The sequence below is a fragment of the Vanessa tameamea genome, chromosome 2 (genome assembly GCF_037043105.1).
Source record: "Vanessa tameamea isolate UH-Manoa-2023 chromosome 2, ilVanTame1 primary haplotype, whole genome shotgun sequence".
NCBI lineage: Eukaryota > Metazoa > Arthropoda > Insecta > Lepidoptera > Nymphalidae > Vanessa > Vanessa tameamea.
This window is the reverse complement of record NC_087310.1, coordinates 4,563,825-4,586,953: the sequence shown is the minus strand read 5'-3', so window position 1 is coordinate 4,586,953 and position 23,129 is coordinate 4,563,825. Positions and strand designations below refer to the sequence as shown.

General features: G+C 33.2%; 3 protein-coding genes and 1 long non-coding RNA gene across 4 annotated transcripts; 1 reads left to right on the top strand and 3 right to left on the bottom strand.

Moving 5' to 3' along the window:
* Nucleotides 1–626: 626 nt before the first annotated feature.
* LOC135194778 (pancreatic triacylglycerol lipase-like) lies at nt 627–2,520 on the bottom strand. Its single transcript, XM_064220587.1, has 5 exons — nt 2,467–2,520; nt 2,144–2,330; nt 1,662–2,056; nt 1,138–1,468; nt 627–739 (listed from the first exon to the last, which is right to left on the bottom strand). Exons 1-5 carry the CDS (start codon nt 2,501–2,503, stop codon nt 694–696), a joined length of 996 nt encoding a protein of 331 aa, XP_064076657.1. The 5' UTR covers nt 2,504–2,520; the 3' UTR covers nt 627–693.
* A 795-nt stretch (nt 2,521–3,315) lies between these two features.
* Nucleotides 3,316–3,638, top strand: LOC135193611 (uncharacterized). The gene is made up of 2 exons (XR_010309325.1): nt 3,316–3,482; nt 3,569–3,638. It is a non-coding gene; the product is annotated as an uncharacterized LOC135193611 (long non-coding RNA).
* A 676-nt stretch (nt 3,639–4,314) lies between these two features.
* Nucleotides 4,315–6,208, bottom strand: LOC135193525 (pancreatic triacylglycerol lipase-like). Its single transcript, XM_064216348.1, has 5 exons — nt 6,155–6,208; nt 5,832–6,018; nt 5,350–5,744; nt 4,826–5,156; nt 4,315–4,427 (listed from the first exon to the last, which is right to left on the bottom strand). Exons 1-5 carry the CDS (start codon nt 6,189–6,191, stop codon nt 4,382–4,384), a joined length of 996 nt encoding a protein of 331 aa, XP_064072418.1. The 5' UTR covers nt 6,192–6,208; the 3' UTR covers nt 4,315–4,381.
* A 14,114-nt stretch (nt 6,209–20,322) lies between these two features.
* LOC113399763 (pancreatic triacylglycerol lipase-like) lies at nt 20,323–22,187 on the bottom strand. The gene is made up of 5 exons (XM_026638984.2): nt 22,130–22,187; nt 21,807–21,993; nt 21,325–21,719; nt 20,816–21,146; nt 20,323–20,429 (listed from the first exon to the last, which is right to left on the bottom strand). The coding sequence occupies exons 1-5, from the start codon at nt 22,164–22,166 to the stop codon at nt 20,384–20,386; spliced, it is 996 nt and encodes a 331-aa protein (XP_026494769.2). The 5' UTR covers nt 22,167–22,187; the 3' UTR covers nt 20,323–20,383.
* Between the last annotated feature and the right edge of the window lie 942 nt (nt 22,188–23,129).

Here is a 23,129-nt window from a genome sequence, read left to right as displayed (position 1 = left end):
AAATGATGATCGGGAATACCCCCATCATACACCATATTTACTAGATATTAGATAGATGATAGATATTCTGTATCAGATAATAATCAACGAATGTATTTCGTAGATTTACAAAAAGATAACATATAGATTTTACACATGCGTATCGTGCACAGTAGGTAAATAATTTACTTGTAAATATAGGAAATATTTTATCAGGATATTTAACTTATACAACTAAGAATAGCATGAAAGTAAACTTAACCCATAACTTGGACGCTAAAATTAAGCTTAAAACTAGTTTAATGTGAAGTCAAAATCAGATAAAATATAATAATAAAATAATACTCGCAGACATATAATTATTTAATTACTATCCTTCCAATCTCGTTTCGTTTGTATGTATTCGTAGAAAGAACTATGATAAAAATACGTTTCACTCCCTTCTGAACTTGCCAGTTAGGATACTAATGTTACTAATGTTCTTATTTAATTGATGTCACTACAGACGATCATGTGATTTTTCCGGATTAGATGATAAAACATAAAAAAGGTCTCGTTATGTTATTTATAAATATTGTTATTTCAAGCTTATAATCAAAGAAAAAAAGGAATAAACCAAAATATATCTTAAAAATGATTTATTAAGATGATATATACAGGAATTTCATGCATCACAGAGCAATATTTCTTCTATAGTTTCCTTTTTTCAAGTTCTTAGAAAGGCCAGCTGTTACCGGTTCTTAGTCCATATAATCCTTGTCTGAAAAAATATTTTTATCATTACAATCCGGTTGAAGATCGTATTATCATATCGTAGAGTGAAATAGGCACGACACGAACATTTTAGAATAATCTTTAATATCTTTAAGAGTTTTTTAAAGAACGAAAAAGTAACAAATATTATCAAATGAAAGCCATTTATTTGGTACCTGATGAATTTCTCATTTTTTGTTTTTGTCACTTGGCGTATTATGCAAGTTATATCTACCATGTTGATTTTAATATGACATTGCATAATACGCGGGTCTCTAAGACAAATCTAACAACTAACAACAACTTACAGCTCATTTGTCAAAAAAGGTTATGAGCTGAACGGAAATAAATGAACATTCCTTTTTGTTTTATAAAATCTAAAATAAAATTTAAGTATAAACACACCCTCGCTTGCCCAAGTTGCTGGTACCAAGGACTAATGTAGCTCCTGTGCACTGATTATTTTGAGCCTGACTGAGGTTATTGCAACGTCTTCCCACTAAGTGGTTACTTCTGATCGAAGATGCAAACAGTTGTGGTGCACGTGAATGAGAGCATATGGGCTCTATACAGCCGGGTTGATTTCTGCCACCGTTGGGGTAGAAGTCAGCGTCAGAAATAGGGTCCATGATACCGAGAGCACCACCGTTAGAGTGAATAGATTCAACGTATACTCCAGAGTTGCGGTTTAGAGCATTTGAGTTACCACCCCACTGAGGACCAGCGGGATCCATACCTAAAATAGAACATAGTAATTATATCGATTTTTGGAGTGAACGTAGAATTGTTGAGATTTGAAACTCGATGAAATGAAAATGCTTCATGAGAACTTTGTCGTGCCTCTTGGCAAAAAAAAACAAAAATAAACAATTTTATTCATAAGTTTCACTTCTATAAATAAGAAAGGAATTTAAAATAAAAGTACATACCAGTTACTCGGACTGGTCGGTTATTACTAGCGCGTCCGGCATTACCGACTACGTGAGCGCCCAAACTGTGACCAACTAAGTGGAGGTTGTTCCAGTTGCCGCCAGCGGTATTGAAAAGAAAGATAAGGAAATTCGTAAGATGTCTGCCAACATCGGGAACAGCTCTCACGGATGTGGTGTAGAGTCCACTGGCAGTACTTCTCCAGTCTAGGACTATGACGTTGACATCTGCGACCGCAAGGAAAGCGGCTGTGATTTGATTGTTTTGCGCTGTGTTTCCGTTACTGTTCCATCCATGCACGATGACCTTGGTGGGGCGGTTTCCGTTGTAGTTGGAGTTACGGATTGAGTTCGCGTTGCCGTTCACCAAAATTTGGCTGTTGGTTGGATTACGTCTGCAAACGTTAAAAATAGGTAAAATATAGTAATCGTAACAAGCGATTCTTATATTTAGGATGCAAATATATGAGAACAAATTTTACCTTGTGAACAGCCAGTACTCATTGCGAGCACCATTTCTGGATTGAAGAAACTCTTCATCAACGGGAGCTTGCAAATCTACAAGATGGGGCTTACCCTCACCATCAGGCATCCAAATGTAACGGCTCTCGCCTTCCACATAATGACTGTTATCTAATGGCACCAATGGAATTGCACTACCAGCGCATACTGGAAAAAACAAATATAACAAATTTTAAATTAAAAATGGAATTATATTTTTTTAATTATTTATATGTATTTATTGTTTTCTGATTAATTTTATTACAATGAGTAAAGGTATATAGTGCCGGTGAAAAATACTAACATGCTACTGAGGCAAGCAAGACCACCAAGAGTTTCATGATGAAGGTTTCTGTCACCAATACAACAATGTATGATACAACTGTATTTATAATACTTTTTATCTCTTCCCTTTTAATTATCATATTTATTATCAATGTAATTATAATGATTTCAGATTCGATTAACTTCTCATATCAAATTCTCTAACATGTCATTATTATTAATCAAAATAAGATTTTGCGTAATTTTGGATGCTTCGATATGATTCAGATAACCAGTAAGATTATCAAATTGTTTACATTGATAGTGATTCTGTAACGGAAATATGTCCAACGAAATATTTTGTACAATTTATAAACAATCTTATATTGTTTGATATACTTTTTTATATCTTTATTTATGATTTTATGGTTTATATTAATAAACTGAGACTCACCTATGATGGACTAGATTTCATTTGGAAGGCGGAGACTACTGCATCGCGTGAGACCAGGGATTATAATATTAAAATGGCAACGAAAAGTAGGGAGCGAGACACAACTTAGGCGCTTTCTTGAAGCAAAGGGAGCGGCGAATACATCACGAAACACATGCTGCAATGTTTCTACAGGTATTTGTTTAGATTATAGATTCGTGAAATGTCTTTTTGAGTTTAGTATATTTATTGCATTTCCTCTTCTTCCCCATTACATTAGAACAATTAGAAATACTAGAAATAAATTGGCACTTTTTTTTTTTCCTATCAGTCACAAGATTTTTTTTTAATTTACATTGGAATATTTTGCAAATTGTATTGTTAGTAAATTTACCTATTGTTTATTCTCTCATTTTATATTATGTGTTTGTGTAACAACTTCTTACATTGGTCTTAGGGAGGTGTCATATATTTATAGGATTTCATACTTATGGTTTACGGGTCTTGGTTGCTCGGTGACGGTAATAGTGGCTTGCCTTGTTAGTTTAAGATCATCGAAAAATAAAATTGACTCCAGACTTTTCGCACCATTTCTGAGATCTTGGTTAACGCACAAATATGAGGTATTAAGTTTTTCTATTTATTTATAATTAACTTGTAATTATTAAAAATAAAATACAAAACAAGTAATAAATTGCATTTGTTGCAGGTGGAACATATGGATTTAAAAAGCACTCCGAGCTGATAATAAATATTTTTTATTAGATTAAATAAAAATAATTAAATAAAAAATACCTCTTTTATGTAATTTGACCATATATACCTTCCAAAATGATGATCGGGAATACCCCCATCATACACCATATTTACTAGATATTAGATAGATGATAGATATTCTGTATCAGATAATAATCAACGAATGTATTTCGTAGATTTACAAAAAGATAACATATAGATTTTACACATGCGTATCGTGCACAGTAGGTAAATAATTTACTTGTAAATATAGGAAATATTTTATCAGGATATTTAACTTATACAACTAAGAATAGCATGAAAGTAAACTTAACCCATAACTTGGACGCTAAAATTAAGCTTAAAACTAGTTTAATGTGAAGTCAAAATCAGATAAAATATAATAATAAAATAATACTCGCAGACATATAATTATTTAATTACTATCCTTCCAATCTCGTTTCGTTTGTATGTATTCGTAGAAAGAACTATGATAAAAATACGTTTCACTCCCTTCTGAACTTGCCAGTTAGGATACTAATGTTACTAATGTTCTTATTTAATTGATGTCACTACAGACGATCATGTGATTTTTCCGGATTAGATGATAAAACATAAAAAAGGTCTCGTTATGTTATTTATAAATATTGTTATTTCAAGCTTATAATCAAAGAAAAAAAGGAATAAACCAAAATATATCTTAAAAATGATTTATTAAGATGATATATACAGGAATTTCATGCATCACAGAGCAATATTTCTTCTATAGTTTCCTTTTTTCAAGTTCTTAGAAAGGCCAGCTGTTACCGGTTCTTAGTCCATATAATCCTTGTCTGAAAAAATATTTTTATCATTACAATCCGGTTGAAGATCGTATTATCATATCGTAGAGTGAAATAGGCACGACACGAACATTTTAGAATAATCTTTAATATCTTTAAGAGTTTTTTAAAGAACGAAAAAGTAACAAATATTATCAAATGAAAGCCATTTATTTGGTACCTGATGAATTTCTCATTTTTTGTTTTTGTCACTTGGCGTATTATGCAAGTTATATCTACCATGTTGATTTTAATATGACATTGCATAATACGCGGGTCTCTAAGACAAATCTAACAACTAACAACAACTTACAGCTCATTTGTCAAAAAAGGTTATGAGCTGAACGGAAATAAATGAACATTCCTTTTTGTTTTATAAAATCTAAAATAAAATTTAAGTATAAACACACCCTCGCTTGCCCAAGTTGCTGGTACCAAGGACTAATGTAGCTCCTGTGCACTGATTATTTTGAGCCTGACTGAGGTTATTGCAACGTCTTCCCACTAAGTGGTTACTTCTGATCGAAGATGCAAACAGTTGTGGTGCACGTGAATGAGAGCATATGGGCTCTATACAGCCGGGTTGATTTCTGCCACCGTTGGGGTAGAAGTCAGCGTCAGAAATAGGGTCCATGATACCGAGAGCACCACCGTTAGAGTGAATAGATTCAACGTATACTCCAGAGTTGCGGTTTAGAGCATTTGAGTTACCACCCCACTGAGGACCAGCGGGATCCATACCTAAAATAGAACATAGTAATTATATCGATTTTTGGAGTGAACGTAGAATTGTTGAGATTTGAAACTCGATGAAATGAAAATGCTTCATGAGAACTTTGTCGTGCCTCTTGGCAAAAAAAAACAAAAATAAACAATTTTATTCATAAGTTTCACTTCTATAAATAAGAAAGGAATTTAAAATAAAAGTACATACCAGTTACTCGGACTGGTCGGTTATTACTAGCGCGTCCGGCATTACCGACTACGTGAGCGCCCAAACTGTGACCAACTAAGTGGAGGTTGTTCCAGTTGCCGCCAGCGGTATTGAAAAGAAAGATAAGGAAATTCGTAAGATGTCTGCCAACATCGGGAACAGCTCTCACGGATGTGGTGTAGAGTCCACTGGCAGTACTTCTCCAGTCTAGGACTATGACGTTGACATCTGCGACCGCAAGGAAAGCGGCTGTGATTTGATTGTTTTGCGCTGTGTTTCCGTTACTGTTCCATCCATGCACGATGACCTTGGTGGGGCGGTTTCCGTTGTAGTTGGAGTTACGGATTGAGTTCGCGTTGCCGTTCACCAAAATTTGGCTGTTGGTTGGATTACGTCTGCAAACGTTAAAAATAGGTAAAATATAGTAATCGTAACAAGCGATTCTTATATTTAGGATGCAAATATATGAGAACAAATTTTACCTTGTGAACAGCCAGTACTCATTGCGAGCACCATTTCTGGATTGAAGAAACTCTTCATCAACGGGAGCTTGCAAATCTACAAGATGGGGCTTACCCTCACCATCAGGCATCCAAATGTAACGGCTCTCGCCTTCCACATAATGACTGTTATCTAATGGCACCAATGGAATTGCACTACCAGCGCATACTGGAAAAAACAAATATAACAAATTTTAAATTAAAAATGGAATTATATTTTTTTAATTATTTATATGTATTTATTGTTTTCTGATTAATTTTATTACAATGAGTAAAGGTATATAGTGCCGGTGAAAAATACTAACATGCTACTGAGGCAAGCAAGACCACCAAGAGTTTCATGATGAAGGTTTCTGTCACCAATACAACAATGTATGATACAACTGTATTTATAATACTTTTTATCTCTTCCCTTTTAATTATCATATTTATTATCAATGTAATTATAATGATTTCAGATTCGATTAACTTCTCATATCAAATTCTCTAACATGTCATTATTATTAATCAAAATAAGATTTTGCGTAATTTTGGATGCTTCGATATGATTCAGATAACCAGTATGATTATCAAATTGTTTACATTGATAGTGATTCTGTAACGGAAATATGTCCAACGAAATATTTTGTACAATTTATATACAATCTTATATTGTTTGATATACTTTTTTATATCTTTATTTATGATTTTATGGTTTATATTAATAAACTGAGACTCACCTAGGATGGATTAGATTTCATTTGAAAGGCGGAGACTACTGCATCGCGTGAGACCAGGGATTATAATATTAAAATGGCAATGAAAAGTAGGGAGGGAGACACAACTTAGGCGCTTTCTTGAAGCAAAGGGAGCGGCGAATACAACACGAAACACATGCTGCAATGTTTCCACAGGTAATTGTTTAGAGTTTGTAGAGTTTGTTTGTTTGTTTAGATATTTGTTCGTGAAATGTATTTTTGAGTTTAGTATATTTTAGTTCCTCTGTTATCAGAAAAACTTAAAAGATATATGCTAAACATCATATATAGCATTTCCTCTTCTTCTCCAATAAATTAAACAATTAAAAATACTACAAATAAATTTGCACTTTTTTTTCCTATCAGTCACAAGTTTTTTTTTTAAATTTACATTGGAGTGTTAAGAACCTGTGACACTCTTCTCCTTAATTACATAGCATAGGGGATTTGAGATATCCTCGGGTAGCTAGCTCTAAATGAGATGGAAATATGTATAGAGTTAAGGAATGGAGCATAGCATAGTTGTAGTGCTTAGTGTAAATATAATTTTATAGTATGGTAACGTCATCGTACAAGAGCATTACTGCTATTTAGTTTTGTATTTATATTTAGAGCAAAATTTTTATTAATAAAAATTAAGAGAAATGTAAATTTAACCGACCTTTTGACGCCGTGTAAGTTTTGTAAGTAAGAGCCCTTCAAAATATGGTGTAATTATCTATATATATAAAATAACAAGTCCTGACTGACTGATTCATCATCGTCGAGCGTAAACTATTAAAGTTAGGGCCTTGAAATTTGGTGAGTAGGATCTTTTTATTGAGTAGACACCCACTAAGATAGGAATTTTGGAAATTCAATCCCTAAGCGTGTGAAACAGGGGTTGAACGTTTGTATGGAAGTCCGTCATTTTTAAAGTTAGAAACAGGTTAACTTCATTTTTGAGATGCTGATTAAAAATGAGTAGATACGTATTTAAGCGTTTCTGGATTTTTTACCCCTAAAGGGGTGAAATAAGGATTGAAATTTTGTAGGGAATACCGTAATTTTTTTAAATTACTAACGTGAAATATTATTTTTGGGATACTGATTAGAAATCAGTAGATATATATTTAAGCGTTTCCGCATATTCTACCCCTAAAGGGGTGAAATAAGGGTTGAAAGTTAATATGGAAGTCCGTTATTTTTTAAGGTAGAAACATGAAACTTTGTTTTTGGGATATTGACAAAAAATAAGTAGATATGTATTTCAGTGCTTCTGGATATTGTGGCCCTAAGGGGTGGAATTAAGGTTGAAAATTTGTATGGAAGTCCGTTAGTTTTTAAGGAAGAAACACGAAACTTTATTTTTGGAATACTGATTAAAAATAAGTAGATATGTATTTTAGGAGTTATGGATATACAACCTCTAAGGGGGTGAAATAAGGGTTGAAAGATACTATGGAAGTCCGTCAGTTTTTAAAGTAGAAACATGAAGATTTACTTTTGAGATACTGGTTAAAAATGAGTAGATACGTATTTAAGCGTTTCTGCGTATTCTACCCCTAAGAGGGTGAAATAAGGGTTGAAAATTTGTTTTTGGGATACTGATTAAAAATGAGTACATATTTATTTTATCGTTTCTGGATATACTACCTCTAATGGGGTGAAATAAGAGTTGAAATTTTGTATGGAAGTCCGTCATTTTTAAATTAGAAACATGAATCTTTATTTTTGGGCTACTAATTAGAAATGAGTGGATATGTATTTAAGCGTCTGGATATTCTACCCCTAAGGGTTGAAATAGGGGTTGAAATTTCGTATATTGGTTAGTCTTGAAGCCCGTCATTTTTTATGTTCGGAGATTGGCGCGCCAATAATGTTACTGAGGAATTTAAGACCTCAAAAATTATGGCACGGCTCCAGTCTAATATTAAGGGTTCTCTATCGTAATTTCATAGGTTACAGTTATCACTCTACTATAATATATTTGATACCATCAGAATACCCCTTTAATTTCAAGAGAGTACACTTCGCGCTTAAAGTATGCTTCACCATGACAATTAATAAAGTACAATGTCAAATTTTAGAGTAGATATTAGAGAAGACTGTTTTTCGTATGGACAGCTCTAAATAGCCTGTTCGAGAGTGAGCTCTGTAAGCAGTCTGGTGTATCTAGCCCACGAAAGTCGAACCATAAATGAGGTCTTATATTAACGTAATATTTTAATTTTTTTTGTAATATAATCAATTTCCACGCGAGCAAAGCCGCGGGCAACGGCTAGTCTAGATATAAAAGAAACAAAGCTGAGTTTATCAGTGTAAATATAATTTAAGTAAGCTGTATGAATCCGTAGAATAAATATAAAACTGATACTAAATATACTACAGAATATACTACAGAATACTACAGAATATAAAAGTTCATGGCTTTTTGTCATTAGACAATACAAACCGCTATGTCCCTGCGTTTTAAATATGTAATATCTTCGAATTTATTCAATTAAATTACATGCTGTTAAAGGCCATATTGATCTATATTAAATGCATAATGTATTTAAGGTACTTTATTGGATAAGGATTAATACTGTATTGCTTAAAATCTCTTTGAAAATAAATATTCCATTATTTCTCGTAAAAAGTAAAGGATAAAAAATGGTTATTGTGGGTTATCCCTAAGAGATAAACATATACCATCGCAGACTTTTTTGCAGACCTTTTTAAGGTGGACAATATGAATACAGTAGTACATTATTTTTATCTATCTTGTAGGGTTCAGCCAGCGTTTGCAATGTAAGCGCAAAAAAATGTGTTTATTAACATCACTTCAGAAACCTCGAAAATTATCAGTTTTTCTCAACTATATTATGCATGTATTATACTCATAAACCTTCCTCTTGAATCACTCTATCTATTTAAAAAAAACCGCATCAAAATCCGTTGTGTAATTTTAAAGATCTAAGCATAAACAGGGACAGACAGACAGCGGTAGGCGACTTTGTTTTATACTATGTAATGATAATGATGATGATTGACAAATCACACGTAATGCGTAAATCTAAAAAAATAGTGAATATATGATCAGATAAGACAGTACCTCTCTATAATTTTTAATGTAATTTAGGTGATAAGATATTCAGCACTAAGACAGGAAATAATTATAAAGATATTTATTTTAGATGTAGCAAATATTTACATTATTTTAACAATAATTTACAAATAACCTTATACTTATTTGGTGTTGACGCGAAAAATACCAGACCTGAAAATAAAATAAAATGTATTAAAAAAAAGATTAAATATAGATTTGTTTCTATGGACCTACATCAAACTTATCTTATGAATGATGTCACAATATTTGAAGGACGATACAGAAAATTCTAAAAGAAAGCCAATAACTCTGTATAATTTCAATCATAGCCAGTTGGCTATTTAAATAAAGAATAGTTTGTTATGACCGGCTCCTGTATTTAACGAATCGTCATTGTACACACATCAATAACGTTCATACGTCACAGGTGACTTCGAAACTTATGACAATATTTTTAAAGCGACGCGTTACTATTACGTCTTTAGAGAATTCATAAGGAAATCGAAACGTTTCTTGAGTATAGTAGGCATTATACTTTTTACAACTATCATTATCTGTTTAAATAGTTACAAATATCACATACCGTGACTTATTTAAATCGCTATTGCCCATGGGGTAAGGATCTCCGTTGCAGCGATTGCCTCTTACATCGTTTAAACTATTGCATTCATTAGCATTAAGATTGTTGTGTTTCACTGAAATTGCCATATATTCGTATCCTTTGCTGTGGGAACAAACGCTGATTAAGCAACCTGGCATAAAAGAACCTCCATTTGGATAGAAATCAGCATCACCCAACGGGTCCATATATCCGAACATTAAGGTATTTGTGTGAATGACTTCGACATATCGCGCGTCGGTTTTTTTCAGACGATTTGCATCGCCCTTCCAGAGTGGACCGGCGGGGTCTAAAGCTGCAAAATAAACTCATTGCATTTATTAATTTTATTAGCATTACAGATATGAAGCACTTATAGACCTCCTTGTTTTAAAAAAAATTGCGACTATGATAAAAGATAAACTGTAATTAAAAACCAAATGTTTTAATTTCATTTTCATTTTAATTCGTCTTTACATATAATCCTTTATACATAAGTCTTTATATATTTATCATGCCATATTACGTATAGCTGCTATAGTGCCGCAAAGAGACAATTATTTTATAATATATGTATCAAATTTCGCTCCTCAAAGGTCATCGTATTTGTAACGAATGAATGATTTTCTGTCACAAACTCCAATGTATATTATTTAATAATACTACTGACAAAAACTTAATCAGATTTTCATAAGCGACATAATTAATTTGTTTTCGGTGACATTAAATTGGAATTTAACACTTGTGAGACAACAGGCATGCAATCGCACACATAGACGATATTCTAAATAAAAAATAATAATTGCAAAATATGGTAATTTGTTAAAATTAATCTCGCAAATAAACTGTTAGTTAACGATCTTGTTCATTAATCAGGTACCTTCTGTTAGTTTTTTATTCATTTCATTGTTTCCACTTCCCAGCCAGCCGTGAACTAGAAACACTGTTGTTTTTGTTATATTCAAATCAGAGTTTTGTATACTGTTGACGTCATTGTAAGCGAGAATCTGCGCTTTTTTGGGATGGGATCTGAAATTTGTTAAACTTCAGTTAAGAGCATTGGTGAAGCTCACAGTAAAAGTTACAGCCCAGTTCGTAATATAAATCAGCAAATAATATTTCTAATATTTTAACGACGATATGTATTTTGTTATATATTATTCAGATTCATTATTATTGTTTTATATAAACTATATAAGCAGACGTAAATGGACCACATGTACTGTAAGTGGTCTACACAGCCAGTCGATTTACAACAAAAAATATTGATATATTAATATGATATTCAGTTAAAAAAATATCTTTTGTTTTGACGTAATACATAGTCTAAGGAGATGTGATGGTTCAGTGCTTAGATTATGTGAATATAAACCGATTACTCAAAATTCAAACCGGGACAAGCATCACTGCTTTGGTCAAGCCCGTAATCTCCTAATTCCCGAGGTGGTTATTTATTTTTAAAAAGCAGAAGACTAAATGGGTCTTGAAGCAAGTTTTTTTTTTTTTTTTTATAGTAGAGGTGGCAAACGAGCAGGAGGCTCACCTGATGAAAAGTGACTACCACCGCCCATGGACATCTGCAACACCGGGGGGCTTGCAGGTGCGTTGCCGGCCTTTCAGGAAAGAGTACGCTCTTTTCTTGAAGGTTCCTAAGTCGTATCGATTCGGAAAAACCGCCGGCGAAAGCTGGTTCCACAGAGTGGTTGTGCGAGGCAGAAAGTGTCTTAAAAATCGCGCTGTTTTGGATTTTCGGACATCTAGGTGGTGCGGGTGATATTTGGAATTTTGACGAGATGTCCGAAGGTGAAATTCAGCAGCCGGGATTAATCCGAACAATTCCTCGGAACATTCCCCGTGATAAATTCTGTAGAAGATGCAGAGCGATCCAACATCTCTATGCAAAGCCAAAGGATCAAGCAGATCGGAGAGGGCTTGATCGTCGATAATTCGAGCCGCTCTACGTCATCCAGAGTCGAGTTCGGCGCGAAGAGAGAGCCTAAAAGATCAGCTTTGTCCTTCGCGGTATGGGCCAATGACTCACCGTCCTTGTGCAGAGATGGAAAGGAAGGCTGACAGAAATTCCCTAAGACAGCTTTAGCGAGAGACCAGAAGGGACAGAAGTGTTCCTGAAGGGACATGCACCAGTATCTCGCCAATTCTGCCAATGTACTCCGTCTTCGCCTTAACAATCACGTTTTTGAAAGACCTAGAGGCAGAGTTATATTCCTTTCTGAATGCACTGGTCTTTACATCACGAGACGCCGATGCGTTAGCCTAGTCATGGTAACGTTCCCATTTTCGGCGTGAGGCCGTTTTGCAGAAACGACCAAACCAGGGCTGGGACTTGCCACCGATGGGCACAGCAGAATATGGAATGAACAGTTCCATACCCTGAAGCACCACATCGGCTACAGAATCAGCAATAACGCTCGGATCATCCGACGGGAAACAAACCTGCCCCCATGGGTAGGATGCAAAGAAGGACCGCATCCCATCCCAATCTGCTGACTTGTAGTGCCACACGCGGCGGCAGCCCACGAAACGAGGCACTGTACTCCGAACGGCACAGTGGTCCGACGAGCCCAAAGAGGGATCGACGATAATCTGATAGCTATCCGGATGGGAAGTCAGCAGAAGGTCCAACAGGGAAGGTGTATGATCCTCCACGTCTGGTATTCGCGATGGCGAGGTGACCAGTTGTGTCAAATCATATGCTAAAGCGAAGTCGAGAACAGATCTACCCGCATGATCGGTAGTGCGTGATCCAAGCCATTCGGCATGGTGGGCATTAAAATCGCCAAGAATTACGATGCAAAGCGCAGTTTGCACGCATCAAGCGCCAACCTCGGCGCCTATGTTGCCTTCTTGGAGGAATTGGCGTCACCCTACAAGTGACCTTTTATATCGACCCTACTCGTGGGAACAAAATGAATACGAACAATGAAAACGAAAACCAAAATAAACCAAAGATAACACAATAATTACTTCAAAAAAGCATTTTAGTTTGCATGCGCAAGGAGCCATTCTTTTGGAATTTTACTAATTGAAACACCAAAACAAACAAGTCCAAACGATAAAGTGCATGTATCTAGGATCAAATACATCTGATAAAAATGACGAACAAGCCAAAAAAATAAACCCTGGCAAAACGATCAGATGCCTATGAAAAGGAAAGCGGAATCTAGTCCTACATGGACAAAGACATGTACTAAAGTAAATAAGATAACATGTACAGTAACAACAGAAAACAGATTTCAAATTTGCAAGCAACCGCCGAAAATGTACTTGAGCATCATTGCTATATTGTATTTCTTGCACCGCAATTTAACTTTTTAAACGCGTACGTACATACATTCATACGTTTCAGCAGTAGCTATTTTGATTTCGATCTGTATATATTTATTCGGGACCTCCATTTTTTTCTGACTGTCTGTTGGTTCCGGCTAATCTCTGGAACGAATGGACCGATTTTGACGGGACTTTCAATAGCAGATGTCTGATGTAACAAGGAGTAACTTAAGCTACAACAATAACTTTTTGTTAAATTCAAATGCGCACGAAGTCTCGGGCACAGTTAGTTACAAAATATAATTATATTTAATTGAGTAGTGGAAGAACTTCAAGAAAGACGTATTTAAAGCCAACGTAAACACAATGGTTTTAAGAAAACATGATGCATTTCTGATCGATTTCAGCCTGTGCGGCAATTTTCAATAGATACTTGTCAACTGCACATTACATATAGTTCACAAATGCACTTGCTGCACCTAATCAAATCAAAGGAAAAGTTTAGGTGCTAAGGTTGCTTCACCATTTCCAGATTTCGGGCTACAATATATAAAATCTGTCGCTTTTGCTCATAAATTGTAACAGGCGTTAATATTTTCCCGAAAAATATTAGCACTTTAATTATCAACAAATTATATTTATTTTATCAGTGTAGTGAAATAATTATTAAAATTAGATTTTATTATCTATTTCGTTTGTTGTATTTGTTGGAAGTCATTTTGCATCGTTTCAGATTAATTTATTAGCTGTCATCCAATTTAAAGGTTAGTATTTGTATGGAAATACCTTATAATTGGCTTTTATTAAATAAAATAATTATTCCATAATTATTTCTTTGATTTAAATATGGATATAATTCCTATTTAATTTTGGTGGTGATGCTGGCCACACTTCCGCACCTTTCAAAGTTTCAAGAACTATTTCGCTTTTTTTGCATTTTTACATCTTTGGTTTAACACCGAACTCCAAATTCGATATACTGAATATATCGGTGAGTTACCTTAATAGTTGAGTTTCTTAATTTGTGATTGATTATTACTTCAGTGCTTTAACAGCATATATCTTTTCAGAATATATTTATAATGGAGTTTTGAAGTTTGATAAATACTTTATACAACATATTTCTACCAACCTTAAAAAATTGTAAGTCTTTATTCTTGTTTTTGTTTAATTGCGTTGGTTTGCAATTTAGAAAGTCGTAGTCATGTTTAATTTGTGATTTACAGTGATTTTTGACCCATTGGAATGATTCTCCGGAGTTGAAATCGTCATTTAAAGTAAGCAGGACTTTGAACCTCCAGAAGGTAAATTACTGCTTATATCCCTCGTTAAAGGTATTTATTTCTTGGTTATTTAATTGATTATTGAACCTGTAAATTTCGTATTGCAGGAGGATTTTTTTTTTTACCCACCACATGGATTTGAAATATTAAGTGTGGATGGCTGCAGTTTCCTGGTTGAGTGTGTCCAGATAGTTGCTGGTGCAACTCCCAGGATGGCATGCCTGTTCCCTTAGATACAAACAATATCCACATGTTGCTGGAAATTTGGTGATGTATCCACTTTAATTTTTTATACAAACTTAGTTACACCGGCCTGGTGAACGGTGTACTAAATAATCAATAGTTTAATACAATCTAAAAAAAACAACAATAATACAATCTTTAAATCGTCAGAGGCGCCTAAATTTTAATATTTAATAAGATAAATTATAATGCATTGTATTTTCAAACATTCCTTTTATCCCAAGTGACCCACGCTGAGTCTAGCTGGCATATTTTTTAATTATCCATATTACAAAAGCTGTAACTAAATTAAGTAACAAAAGCTGTAACTAAACTTATTGTAAGATTTATAAATTTTGGTTTCTTCAATTAAATAGTTATATAATAAAACTGTTTTCTTCAAACCCATACCCACAGTGAAAAGGTAACAGTGTTTACGTTGGCTTTAAATACGTCTTTCTTGAAGTTCTTCCACTACTCAATTAAATATAATTATATTTTGTAACTAGCTGTGCCCGAGACTTCGTGCGCATTTGAATTTAACAAAAAGTTATTGTTGTAGCTTAAGTTACTCCTTGTTACATCAGCCATTTGCTAGTGAAAGTCCTGTCAAAACCGGTCCATCCGTTCCAGAGATTATCCGGAACAAACAGACAGACAGACAAAAATTGAAAAAATGTTATTTTGGTATAATATGTACCGTGTATACATACGTATGCATTTAGTAAAAGCGGTTATTTTAATATTATAAACACTCCAATTTTATTATATGTATAATAATAAAGCCCTTTTATTCCGAACCACAGTACAAATACCAAACAATACAATATTTATTTATTTATAATATGTCACGCAGTTCGACGTGCCTCTTGGCATAGGCCTCCTCCAGCTCTCTCCATTGAGCTCGATCCTCCGCGACTCTAGTCCAAAATGGTCCCAGGGTTAGGCGGATATTGTCACTCCATCTACTCTTTGGACGCCCTGGTTTTCTGGTGTTCTCTCTAGGATACCAAAGAGTCACCTGTTGGCTCCACTTGTTTAACTTGCAGCGCAACATGTGTCCTGTCCAGCTCCATTTTAGATGCTCTATGCGAGATATGATATCCGTAACTTTAGTCTTTATTCTGATTTCCTCATTTCTGATCCTATCACTAAGCCTCTTTCCCAACATGCTTCTTTCCATTGCTCTTACGGTTTTGGCTAGTTGTTCTCTGTGTTTTTCAGTTAGAGTCCATGTCTCGCAGCCGTACGCCATGCAGGGAAGAACACAAGTGTTGAAAGTCTTTCTCTTGATATGTACACCTAAGTCTTTGTTCTTCATGATTTCTTTCAACGACCAGTATTTCTTCCACCCGCTAGCTGCTCTTTTGTTTATTTCTTTAGACATGGAGTCCTCCGGAGATATGATTTGTCCTAGGTAAACATATTCTTTCACATAATCAAACTTGGTTCCGTAGACCTCTATGTCGATTTCTATTGAGTTGGTCATTAGCTTTGTTTTGTCCGCGTTAATTTCTAAGCCCACTTCTCTGCTTTTTTCTGCTAGGACTTTTATCATGTGCTCCAGCTTTTTGGGATCTTCTTCCAGCAGGACAATATCATCGGCAAATCTCAAGTGATTGAGGCGGTTTCCATTGATGTTAATACCGTTACTCTCCCAGTCCAATTTTCTAAATATGTGTTCAAGCACAGCATTAAACAGCTTATTATATGTATAGAAGATAAAATTCTTGATTAATTAAATTACATAAAATAAAGATTAATTATTTTTAATTATTGCATTATCTTTTCTAAAAATATGGAATATAAAATGACGTTTACGAGATTGAGGTCCCCACTATATATATAGAGATCGAAATAAAAATAGCTACTCCTGAAACGTATGAATGTTGTACATACGCGTTTAAACCGTGAAATTGCGTCAAAAAGTTAGGAACATTTCGTTGTTGAATCGTCAGAAAAATTAATGAACCCTCCTATCACCGCTGCAGTCAAAGAGGCGGAATGTTGAATGATCTACTCCTAAACAGCGGTTATAATGTATTGACTGATTTCTAGTAAACGGTTGTAGTGAATTAACATATATTTTTTTAGAAAATCGGGAATACCCCTATCATACACCATATTTACTAGATATTCTGTAACAGATAATAATCAATGAATGTATTTCGTAGGTTTACAAATAGATAACGTATAGATTTTTCACTTGCATATCGTGCACAGAAGGTAAATAGGAAATATTATATCAGTACCCTTAGTACGAGTTTGACAGTTAACTTCAAGTAATTTACTTTCGGTTTTCTTTTCATACGAATCCTATCAGCGCCCTAAGCGTAAACGCAGAGGAACTAAAATCAATAGTACGAATTTTTATAATTAACGTTATTGAGTTTGAAGTCGAAATAACGGGCGGTTTTCGACATTTTGGTAGTACGAGTAACACTTTTGACAGATTTACGCATGTAAATTGACGTTTTCGTTAATTTCTTATCGAGTTTGAACTCACTTGATTTATTTAGGTGAGAGCAAGTAAAACATCATTTTAAAAATTAACCATTAAGCGTGTGAGGCAATATTATGCTTGAAGACTAGCTACAACCGTTATGGTAGCCTTTTATAACAATAAAAAGCAACAAATTTGAATTCTGCGGTGAAATTTATCTTTAATTAGCCTTATTTTAAACGAACATATTTTCTTGAGAATTGCCTTAGAAAAAAGTTAATAAGTATTTGTGTTAACATGTGAAAAATAAATGAATAATAAATATTAATTAATTTTAAATATATTACAAATGCAAGGTGAGTCTAAATTTAAAATTTATTTTTAAATGGCATCCTAACACGTTATTTAATTACATTGAAAATAAATGATAATTGTGTAAAAGAATTTAATTTTACTATCATAATGTTATTAATTTGCTTATATCAGAGGACTAAATATTAAACAAAAGATATCATTGTGATATGTATATTGTTTAAATAAGTACTTATTTTTAAAAACAATAAAAATACTTTACTTTTTTTTATATTCATTGGTTTATGGCAGTTGAGAATGCTTTGAAGATATGTTGGGGATCATGCATAGTATTATTAATCAACTATTATTGTTTAGTGTAATCATTTTAAAATAAAATAAATATATTTTTCAGGCTATCAGTGTACCAATCCTTTATTTGGAGCAGATACGCTATTAATGATGATTTGGTGCAGACAACATGTGACCATGCATTGAACTGTAATCTACATTTCTACATAATTTCCTATTTATTTAATTCAAACAATAAAATAAAAATGGATTTGTCTCTTTATTGAATATATGGTTCCTGTGTTTTTATAAAATGAAATTGAATTAAGAATTATTTAAAAATTTTGCATCATTATATAAGAAACATTTATACATACATATATATAAATACTACTCACTATTGTGATTTGTTATGAAAACTAATAAATAATCAACTTCAAAAACTCTTATTCTTTAGTTAAATACTATGGTCTTGTTATTTATACTTTTTCAATAATTGGGTATATTAAAACAGACAAAACTATTAACTCTTTATTGTTTAATTGAAATAAAAAGTTTATGTACATATGTAGTACATATAATTATATTTTAGGAAAAATAAAACACAAGTTATGAAATAATTATTATTTGTTTTAAATATATTAAACTATATTTTTACAAAGGTTCTTGACGTTATAGATGTAGCATCACACTGGAAAATGCAGCATGGATGTATATATTTGTGTCTAGGTTTGTATTTCTTCTTTGGAACTGTAATCACAAACAATATTTTTTATTAAAACATTCACAAACTTATAAAATAATCATGATTATAGAATAATTATAATCTAATAATAGAAATATTAGGTCTATATATTTAATGATAATTAGATATGCATATTATTATAATATACTGAAACGCAAACATTTGGGTATTATCAATATAACATACTCATTTAAACATAAGTTTAAATTGGTTAAGTTTGATTTATTATGAAATTTTTTACACAAAGAAAGAGGATATTATCTATAAAATTAATCTATGTATGTTTGTTTAAATTAACACACAAGACACATCGCAATTAAACGCGAAGTAAGCCACTTAGTTTCAAATTAAACTTTATAAACAAATTAGAACAATTTAAATATGTATAAGTATATCAACGTAAAATTGTAAGGAAATTAAATTTACAATACTTGTAGGTTAGGTTAGTTACAGTTTAACTCAAATTCCTCTATATTAAAAACAATATACACTGTTTATAAGTTTTTAAAACGTTTCTAATCTCTATTACAAATTTACGGTTCTTACAATTATAACGGATCCTATTGTATATTAAGCATAATAATAAATTTATGTTTACATACCTCTTGATGAATTTTATAATAATTTCAAACTCCGATAAATTAATCTTTAAGCCAATCATGTTTCAATGTAATTTCTTCTTTTTTCACCACTACTAAAACACTTACAAATTAATACATTCACAGTTTTTATTTCTTTTAATAAAATAAACATTGTAAAATAAGAGAATATAACCTTCAAAATTTTAGAGACAATACTTTGCGACAAATGTCAAATACAATAAATATGGCCGAATATATTTTTCTCAACTTTTTTTGCGCGTGTAAGTGAGATGGAAATATAAATTGTGGTGTAGTCTATTTCGAGTAGCTCGATGGTTATCATGGTTTTATCGCAAACGTGTAATGTCAAACTCATGCTACCGAATACAAATACCTACTTCGTAAACGTTTTCGAGAAGTCGATACGTTATTAACGCATGAAGTATTGAAACTCGTACAAGGGGTACATGGTATTTAACTTATACAACTGAGAATAGTATGAAAAGTAAACTTAACCTATAATTTGGAGGCTAAAATTAAGCTTAAAAGTAGTTTAATGTGAAGTCAAAATCAGATAAAATATATTAATAAAATAATACTCGCAGAAATATAATTATTTAATTACTATACTTCCAATCTCGTTTAGTTTGTATGTATTCGTAGAAAGAACTATGATAAAAATACGTTTCAGTCCCTTCTGAACTTGCCAGTTAGGATACTAATGTTACTAATGTTCTTATTTAATTGATGTCACTACAGACGATCATTTGATTTTTCCGGATTAGATGATAAAATATAGAAAAGGTCTCGTTATATATTCGTTTTTATAAATATTGTTATTTCAAGCTTATAAACACAGAAAAAAGGAATAAACCAAAACGTATCTTAAAAATGATTTATTAAGATTATATATAATATTATTATATACAGGAATTTCATGCATCACAGAGCAATATTTCTTCTATAGTTTCCTTTTTTCAAGTTCTTAGAAAGGCCAGCTGTTACCGGTTCTTAGTCCATATAATCCTTGTCTGAAAAAATATTTTTATCATTACAATCCGGTTGAAGATCGTATTATCATATCGTAGAGTGAAATAGGCACGACACGAACATTTTAGAATAATCTTTAATATCTTTAAGAGTTTTTTAAAGAACGAAAAAGTAACAAATATTATCAAATGAAAGCCATTTATTTAGTACCTGATGAATTTCTCATTTTTTGTTTTTGTCACTTGGCGTATTATGCAAGTTATATCTACCATGTTGATTTTAATATGACATTGCATAAAACGCGGGTCTCTAAGACAAATCTAACAACTAACAACAACTTACAGCTCATTTGTCAAAAAAGGTTATGAGCTGAACGGAAATAAATGAACCTTCCTTTTTGTTTAATAAAATTTAAGTATAAACATACCCTCGCTTGCCCAAGTTGCTGGTACCAAGGACTAATGTAGCTCCTGTGCACTGATTATTTTGAGCCTGACTGAGATTATTGCAAAGTCTTCCCACTAAATGGTTACTTCTGATCGAAGAGGCAAACAGTTGTGGTGCACGTGAATGAGAGCACATGGGGTCTCCACAGCCGGGTTGATTTCTGCCACCGTTGGGGTAGAAGTCAGCGTCAGAAATAGGGTCCATGATACCGAGAGCACCACCGTTAGAGTGAATAGATTCAACGTATACTCCAGAGTTGCGGTTTAGAGCATTTGAGTTACCACCCCACTGAGGACCAGCGGGATCCATACCTAAAATAGAACATAGTAATTATATCGATTTTTGGAGTGAACGTAGAACTGTTAAGACTTGAAACTCGATGAAATGAAAATGCTTCATGAGAACTTTGTCGTGCCTCTTGGCAAAAAAAAAACAAAAATAAACAATTTTATTAATAAATAAGAAAGGAATTTAAAAAAAAGTACATACCAGTTACTCGGACTGGTCGGTTATTACTAGCGCGTCCGGCATTACCGACTACGTGAGCGCCCAAGCTGTGACCAACTAAGTGGAGGTTGTTCCAGTTGCCGCCAGCGGTATTGAAAAGAAAGGTAAGGAAATTCGTAAGATGTCTGCCAACATCGGGAACAGCTCTCACGGATGTGGTGTAGAGTCCACTGGCAGTACTTCTCCAGTCTAGGACTATGACGTTGACATCTGCGACCGCAAGGAAAGCGGCTGTGATTAGAGGGTTATTCGCTGTGTTTCCGTTACTGTTCCATCCATGCACGATGACCTTGGTGGGGCGGTTTCCGTTGTAGTTGGAGTTACGGATTGAGTTCGCGTTGCCGTTCACCAAAATTTGGCTGTTGGTTGGATTACGTCTGCAAACGTGAAAAATAGGTAAAATATAGTAACCGTAACAAGCGATTCTTATATTTAGGGTGCAAATATATGAGAACAAATTTTACCTTGTGAACAGCCAGTACTCATTGCGAGCACCATTTCTGGATTGAAGAAACTCTTCATCAACGGGTGCTTGCAAATCTACAAGATGGGGGTTACCCTCACCATCAGGCATCCAAATGTAACGGCTCTCGCCTTCCACATAATGACTGTTATCTAATGGCACCAATGGAATTGCACTACCAGCGCATACTGGAAAAAACAAATATAACAAATTTTAAATTAAAAATGGAATTATATTTTTTTAATTATTTATATGTATTTATTGTTTTCTGATTAATTTTATTACAATGAGTAAAGGTATATAGTGCCGATGAAAAATACTAACATGCTACTGAGGCAAGCAAGACCACCAAGAGTTTCATGATGAAGGTTTCTGTCACCAATAACTTGTATGATACAACTGTATTTATAATACTTTTTATCTCTTCCCTTTTAATTATCATATTTATTATCAATGTAATTATAATGATTTCAGATTCGATTAACTTCTCATATCAAATTCTCTAACATGTCATTATTATTAATCAAAATAAGATTTTGCGTAGTTTTGGATGCTTCGATATGATTCAGATAACCAGTAAGATTATCAAATTGCTTACATTGATAGTGATTCTGTAACGGAAATATGTCCAACGAAATATTTTGTACAATTTATATACAATCTTATATTGTTTGATATACTTTTTTATATCTTTATTTATGATTTTATGGTTTATATTAATAAACTGAGACTCACCTATGATGGACTAGATTTCATTTGGAAGGCGGAGACTACTGCATCGCGTGAGACCAGGGATTATAATATTAAAATGGCAACGAAAAGTAGGGAGCGAGACACAACTTAGGCGCTTTCTTGAAGCAAAGGGAGCGGCGAATACATCACGAAACACATGCTGCAATGTTTCTACAGGTATTTGTTTAGATTATAGATTCGTGAAATGTCTTTTTGAGTTTAGTATATTTATTGCATTTCCTCTTCTTCCCCATTACATTAGAACAATTAGAAATACTAGAAATAAATTGGCACTTTTTTTTTTTCCTATCAGTCACAAGATTTTTTTTTAATTTACATTGGAATATTTTGCAAATTGTATTGTTAGTAAATTTACCTATTGTTTATTCTCTCATTTTATATTATGTGTTTGTGTAACAACTTCTTACATTGGTCTTAGGGAGGTGTCATATATTTATAGGATTTCATACTTATGGTTTACGGGTCTTGGTTGCTCGGTGACTGTAATAGTGGCTTGCCTTGTTAGTTTAAGATCATCGAAAAATAAAATTGACTCCAGACTTTTCGCACCATTTCTGAGATCTTGGTTAAC